Below are 7,801 nucleotides of genomic sequence, written 5' to 3' on the forward strand. Positions count from 1 at the left end.
ATTAAAGAAAAAAACTTGACGTGATGCTAGCTCCTAATAAAAATAACTATAGAAGAATAAAAAAACACTATAGAAGTCTGATTCTGGACACAGATGCAGATGACCCAGTCCATTAGCATGCTAACTACAAACACACAGCCTGCTGTCTAAAGGGAATCTGGCCTCTGTGACCCTCAACAAGGCAGCAGTCACCTGACCTCCCCAAGGAGACTGAGGAGCCTGATCCAGCCGACTCAAGGTAGCTGTTATGTGGCTCATGCAGTCATCCATGTCCTCAGAGATGAAGCAGCCGAGGTTCGGCTATGTAAGTAATAGGATGCCAGTCTGGCTTGATAAATTTCTTCAGCGAATCCTCAGGTTCTTTTAGACGAATGATGAGGCAGGTTCCTTAAGCTTAAGCAGTTTATTAAGACAGAATGAAGATGTTACAGGAAGATGTTTCACACGGCCGGTTCAGTGTCAGTCTGCGTCTGTCTCTGCCCCCCCTGAGGGAAGCAGCCCCTTTATCTATGGTCTTCATACAGACTCCTGGAGCCGGGGGGGTCAGACGGCCTTGGTGAGAGCAAGTTGTATGAGAGGCAAAGAACATGATGAGCAAGTAGCAAGGAGAGAAAGAAATATAAAAATATGAAATATGAAAGCTATAAATGAATGAACTAAATGAACATAATTAAATAACTACAAATTAACAAGGGAAACCCCTCAGGCTTAAAGAGGGGGACGTGTTCTGGCCTCTTGGGCTCCGTGGCTTTGTGAAGCACGGCGGACGCGGCGCTTGTGAATGCCCATCATGTCCTCGTAGACGGGAGCCTCCGCTTGCTGCCTGCAGCAGCACGTTCTACCCTAAAAAGACAGTTTGTCATGCACGTTTCGCTACTGCTGCAGTTTCCGGAGGTGGATAATTCAGGTCCAGAAAGTAAAAATCCAGACCAAAATTTCATTCCAACCAACCAGCTGAGTACTCTGTGACTGTGACTCCTTATACTCAACTGGTTGGCTGAATCAAAATCTTGGGCTGGATTTATATCAGATCTGAACTTTACTTTCTGGAGCTGAACTGTCCACCTCTGGGAGTTTCCATGAGCATATTTCGATTGAACAATCAAACATGCTGCCTTTGACATCACAAGCATGAAGACATAATTTTTCCACGACCGGGCCCCTTGAGTAGTGTAGGAACGCCCAGGTATCGGTACCGCAGAGTAAATCAGCTGCGTACTCACAAACTTCATGAGTCCAGACCCCATGGCGGTGAGGAAGAGGAAGACCGCTGCCCCACAAATGATGTACAGCAGTAGAGGATAGCGCAAGCAGTGGCAGCCTACGAAGTAAAAAAAAAATAATTACTGCGAATCCCAAGCCCAGCTCTGTAGATAGGTGTCACCTTGAAGCCTATCTCTCCTCATACATGGCCCACCTGTCACTTCCACGGAGACGAAGACTTCCGTGCTCCCAAGCACAGTCACGCCCGAGTGGTTGAACTCGCAGAAATAGACGCCGGTGTCTGTGTGCCGCAGCCGGGACACGGTGATATTGACCGGGCCGGCACCCGGCCCCCCGTGGGCATTCACGCGGCCCAGGTACTGGGGGGTCTCGGACATCTTGCCGTCGGTTGAGATGGAGGCCACGTGTCTCTCGGGGTGGGGGAACTTGTGCTTCAGGTACAAGCCCACGGCAGTGGACCCCGACTGTTCAGACTCACAGCGAATGTCCAGCGACTGGCCTTCTAGCCTCTGGATGTAAATTACAGCTCTGGAGCCTAAACATGAGATGACTATTAGGAGAGATATACCTCTAACCCCTTATACAGGACACAGAGGGGGTTCTGGGACGGTGGGGGGGGGGGGGGGGCAATGCGCCTTTGACAACATGCATGACCCCCCCTGTGCCCCCACCCCCCTTAATATATACACTATTTGGATCTGATATAAATGTAATATTATTACTATCATTATTTACATTAATATATGTGGGCTAAAATCTTGTGCACTGGGAAGAGGCGAAACACAAACGTAAACAGATTTTCGTAACAGACTCAAAGCTGGGTGGTCGACTTGCCGCTGGTGAAAAGCGAAGTTGTGATCCCACTTTACAATAAGGCTACCCTTATAAAGGGCTTATGAATGCTTTATAATCTGGTTATTAATTAGGTTGTAACACTTTGTAAATTATTAATAGTCTATTTAAAACTTAATTTTTTAACTTATAACACAGTTTTCTTTTTATTATTGAGTTTCTGCCATTTGCAAGTGACGACAGGAGCCTTATTGTAAAGTGGAACCAAAAAAATAAAGTCTTCAGGTCTAAACAAGAAATGAGTGAGTTACGTATTTGTGAAAATTGTAAAATGTGACTGCAAAGCATTGCATAAATAACTTATTGGTTTTCAAAATTGTATTTTGCTTCTAAATGCTGACAATCTAGTGTAAATAATACCTTGAAGACATTAAAGTCAAATATATCTGATGCAATTGCATTTCGGGAGGCAATTTCTCAGGCAAGTACTCAGAGGAAGAACGCACAAGACCGGGAGAACAAGCAGGGGGAGAACATTCATTTTAAAATTTCGTAGCGTATCTGAGAATGCCACAGAAGTTAATATATTTTAGAGATATTTTGTTACTATTTGCCTAAATGATACTTAAGCTTTGGTTTTACCTCAACGAGAAAAACACTCAAATACTTACCCAAAATAGGCATTATGAGAAATATCCACTCAGCAAAATGTAGCATCATTTTCAAATGAATTATTTATAATTATGATACGTGTATTGCAGATAGGAGCCCGCACCTCCGGGCAGGCGGCGGTATGCTCGCGATCTTCTCTCACGCAGGAAGCGCTGATGCACGACATCTAGCTCGGTTTTTGGTGCGGCTGTATACTCAGTCACTCAGTGGGCGGCAGAGACACCCCTCTTACCACCAGGGTAGGTGGTTTCCCATCTGATTGTTTTATTTTTAGTGATATTAGCGGAACCTTTGTATTGTTTAAAACATGTTTGCCAACGCTCCCGCTTTCCGACTCTCACGCAAACGAGCCGAATGGCCCCCTCTCGTTTGTAAATTTCTTATGTTCTAAGAAATCTTATGGTAAATATATATATTATTCCGTTATAAACCTAAAATTAGCTACATCAAAAGCGTTGGGGTAGTTTGCAAAGCATACGAACTATTTACGAGGCAATAAAATCGTTACATACGTGTAAATGAGTGTGCATGTGTGTGCACGCCAGCCAGCTGACCAAAGTTGACAACTATGTTAAAATACAACTTCTTAGTCTGAAAATGCAGACGGAAAAGACCAGTGAAGGGAGAACATTACTAACATTAATAACATTATTATTTATTGGGCTGAATCTCTCAGGAGCCCGATAAGGATAAATAGTAAATAGATAGATCAGGGATGGCCAGTCTTATCCGCGAAGGGCCGGTGTGTACGCAGGTTTTTGGGATAAACCCAGGTGTGAGGACTCTTCAGCCAATCAGTCCTCTAATTAGTGACACCTTGAAGCCTATCTCTCCTCATACATGGCCCACCTGTCACCTCCACGGAGACGAAGACTTCCGTGCTCCCAAGTCACGGAGCCGAGTGGTTGAACTCGCAGAAATAGACGCCGGTGTTTTGCAGCGAAAACCCGCACAAGATTGGCCACCCCTGAGATAGATGGGAGGGGCTGAGTCCACCACCCCATAATCAGAACTAAATTTATAGAATTTGCCACAAGGTGGCAATATTGCTAAATATTTTTCATGGTGGGGTGTCAAGTGAGGGACGATGTCCAGAGCTGAGATATCCGTGAAGGAAGGCCTACAGCCCTACTATCTTTACAGCAGGGGTCTCCAACTCTGGTCCTGGAGAGATACTATCCAGTAGGTGTTCTATCATACCGGCTTCTGATGAGCCACACCTGTTCCTGGTATTTACCTGAGCCCAGGTGTGATTCATCAGAAGCCGGTATGATAGAAAACCTACTGGATGGTATCTCTCCAGGACCGGAGTTGGAGACCCCTGGTATATAGGCTACATCCATTTTCTAAACCAGGGCTCTTCAGATCTGGCCCATTTTCAAAAAAGGGGATATAAGTAATTTGTCAAACTATAGGCCAATCAGTATATCTTGTATAACTGGTAAAGTTATGGAGGCTATAATCAAAGAGAAAATGGTAGATTACCTGGACTAGGTAAGGTTAGTTGAGCTAAATCTGTTCAGCCTCAAGCAAAGGAGACTGAGGGGGGACATGATCCAGGTCTATAAGATTCTAACAGGTTTGGATGCTGTTCAACCAAATAGTTACTTCAGCATTAGTTCAAATACAAGAACTCGTGGCCATAGGTGGAAATTAGCAGGAGAACATTTCAAACTGGATTTAAGGAAGCACTTCTTTAGACAGCATGTAGTCAGAGTATGGAATAGTCTTCCTGATAACGTAGTGCAAGCTGAATCCTTGGGTTCCTTTAAATCTGAGCTAGATAAGATTTTAACAACTCTGAGCTATTAGTTAAGTTCTCCCCAAGCGAGCTCGATGGGCCGAATGGCCTCCTCTCGTTTGTATAGTTCTTATGTTCTTAAGGGCCGAGTGTGCTGCAGCGCATGCGGCAAGACCTTCTATGGCAAGGGAACCCTGAAGATCCACTACAATGCTGTGCACCTGAAGATCAAGCACCGCTGCACTATCGAGGGCTGCAACATGACGTTCAGCTCCCTGCGCAGCCGCAACCGGCACAGCGGCATCCCTAACCCCCGACTACACATGCCCATGCTGAGGACCTCATCTGCTCCAGCGTTGGCTCTGGCACATCTGTCATCTCCAGCACCAAAAGCAGTTTGACTCTGACCAGCCCGGGACGGCCACCTCTTGGCTTCACTACCCCATCGCTCGAGCCCATGCTGCAGTCTCCCCTGCAAAGTTCTCTGATCTTCCCGTCCTTGAAATCAGTCCAGCCAGTACAACCGGTACCCCCATTCTATCGTGCGCTGTTGTCCCCTGGGGATCTTGTCAGTTCACCGGTCTCCCTGCCCACCAGCCCCATACTCCCTCCGGCCTCTAACAACACATCTCTCATTGAGCAGCAGGCCTCGGCCCCTGGCTCCCACAATCCTCTAGTGGCAGAGGCAGGGCTTGTCAGCCACAAGCTGCCTGGTACTGGCATCCAGGAACATTCTGTTGACCCCACACCCAAGAAGAAGCCCCGCAAATCCAGCATGCCAGTGAAAATTGAGAAGGAGGTCATCAGCGTGGCTGATGTGTTCGACGACAAAGAGGAGGAGGAGAAGGAGGAGGAGGAAGGGGGCAGGGTCCTGAATGGAATGACTAGCACCCAGGGATGCCACCATCCACATTCCCACCATTACAACAACGGCAACCACAGTGGGGGCAGCAGCCAAGCATCTCCCAGCCGGGATGAGGTGAGACCTGGGCTGGCACTGAGGAGCATTCTCCAGCTGGAGCAGGATGAAGCTCCGACTACCAGCGAGAGGTGGAGGGGGCCAGCGAAGGGGAGGGTGGCTCAAACAGGGCAGACTGGGTGAGGGGTGGTGCCAGGTAGGGGTTCCCAGAGCTGCCGGGCCAGGGGGTCGACCCGAGTGCTGTCCTGTGCATGCTGTGCCACAAACCATACAGCTGCAAGGGCACTCGCTTCAAGACGGTACATCTGCGCCAGATGCAGCGCCGCAAGGTTCCGGGCTGCAGCCTCACATTTTCCTCGACGCGGAGCTGCAACCAGCACAGCCAGAACCCCAGCCTGCGCCGGCACGTGGCCGAATGACTGCCCCCCACCCCCAGGCCTCTTACTTTCACACTGTACTTGTGGAAGTCTCTAGAGATGCTTGGATGGGTAGCTCTGCTGCTGCTGCGTCCCTGTGGCCCCAACACGTCCTGCCGCTTCCATGGAAACCCTCGTCCATGCTGAAATGCTTGTGGGTCCCAGATACAGAGAATGTGTGGCTCCTGAGCTGATGACCCGATTTTCTGCTTTCCATTTGAAACAACTATTGAGTCTTAGCGCAATAGCAGATAAGCAGAGTAATATTAATCTCTGCTTTTAGCTCTCGTAAGAGCAGCCCAAGTGCTGTCCAAGGTATTGTTCAGAGAGAGATCTCTGGGGAGTTCCCAGGGAGTGATCTCTGGGGTGTTCCCAGGGAGTGATCTCTGGGGTATCATCCAGAGTGTGATATCCAAGCTTAGTTGTTATTTCATTAATGTTCCCTCCAGAAGTTAAGATTTCTGTATCTCTCTATTATTTACATTTTAATGCTTCATTTAAGGTGATCCAGGTGCTTTCTGAAGACTGCATAAATCAAGCATGTATTTGAACAACTGAAGTGTTTTCATATTTCAGGCTGGGGACACAAGCGTAAGGTACGAGTTTTAAGTCTTGGCTGCTCTCCAGAAAATCTGGCCACAAGTCACTTTGGGTCCTCACTTAGTGTTCTGTACCGTCACTAGTGGTGCTTAAGTATGGGTAGCCACTGGAGACAAACTTCACCAGATCATTCAGCGTTTGGATATACGTTGTATCTGTATGAATTTTGGTGTCGGACTGCAGCAGTAACTTGATGCCAGTCATTATCATGGCCACCTGCTTGCTGCGTATGAAGGTGCAGGTGCCGCATGAGGCTGCTGCAGTGACGTCCCCGCTGTTATGAGTGCAGCTGTGCGAAGTGGAACTGAAGCCCAGCCCCCCCCCCCCCCCTCACCCCACATACTTCTACTACCTAAATACTCCTGTCTTGTGAAAAAAAACAATTCTTACAAAAACCAGTGGCAGTGATCATGGCAATCATAGGAGGCAGTCACATGATCATGTCAGTCATAGGAGGCAGTAATGTGATCATACCAAAGGGGGCAGTTACACAATCGAACCAGTCACATGATCACACCACTCTCTGGAGGCAGTCACATGATCATTCCAAACATTGGCAAGAGGGTCTAGCTGCAGACGCCTGTAGAGTGGAGCTCCACCGGAAATATGTCACCTCCACAGGAAACACCTGACTCAACTCTGTGTTACAGCGAATAAACACTAAATTCACTAACCTTAACCTTAACCTTAACCAGAGTACGCCCTTAAAGATCACGTGTTTCCTGTGGAGGTGACGTATTTTCGGTGGAGCTCCACTCTATAGGCATTTGCAGCTGTACCCTTCTCAACACTGGAAGCAGTCATATGATCGCACCAAACACAGGAGGCAGTTCTACAATCATGCCATTCAAAGGAGGCAGTCACATGATCACAGGAGGCAGTCACATGATCACAGGAGGCAGTCATATGATCACAGGAGGCTGTCATATGATCGCACCAAACGCAGGAGGAATTTGTGCAATTATGCCCTTCATTTGAGCAAGTCATATGACCGCAGGAGGCAGTCACATGATCACAGGAGGCAGTCACATGGTCATAGGAGGCAGTCACATGATCACAGGAGGCAGTCACATGATCACAGGAGGCAGTCATATGATCGCAGCAAATGCAGGAGGAATTTGTGCAATTATACCCTTCATTTGAGCAAGTCATATGACCGCAGGAGGCAGTCACATGATCATGTCAATCAAATCAGGGTCACATGATCGCCCCAAACACAGGAGGTATTCACAAAACAGGCCAGTTCCAGGAGGCAGTGACATGAACATGCTAACCACAGAGCTGACACTGAAAAGACTCCCAGTCAAATATTTATTTAAAGGATTGAGGACACCAACAGTGATTCTACTTTAAACTTTAATTCGCTTACTTTAATTAAAGTGTGGTAATAAAGTAGTTGTAGTTATAACTCTTTAACGCATATAACACGTGTCCAAG

The 7,801-nt window shown here is 47.4% G+C and overlaps 1 protein-coding gene across 1 annotated transcript; it reads right to left on the bottom strand.

Moving 5' to 3' along the window:
* Window positions 1-388: 388 nt before the first annotated feature.
* LOC111834234 (uncharacterized) lies at window positions 389-2,837 on the bottom strand. Its single transcript, XM_023793306.2, has 4 exons — window positions 2,688-2,837; window positions 1,418-1,759; window positions 1,224-1,321; window positions 389-843 (listed from the first exon to the last, which is right to left on the bottom strand). The coding sequence occupies exons 1-4, from the start codon at window positions 2,734-2,736 to the stop codon at window positions 709-711; spliced, it is 624 nt and encodes a 207-aa protein (XP_023649074.1). The 5' UTR covers window positions 2,737-2,837; the 3' UTR covers window positions 389-708.
* Between the last annotated feature and the right edge of the window lie 4,964 nt (window positions 2,838-7,801).

This window comes from Paramormyrops kingsleyae, chromosome 22 (assembly GCF_048594095.1).
Source record: "Paramormyrops kingsleyae isolate MSU_618 chromosome 22, PKINGS_0.4, whole genome shotgun sequence".
NCBI classification, from domain to species: domain Eukaryota; kingdom Metazoa; phylum Chordata; class Actinopteri; order Osteoglossiformes; family Mormyridae; genus Paramormyrops; species Paramormyrops kingsleyae.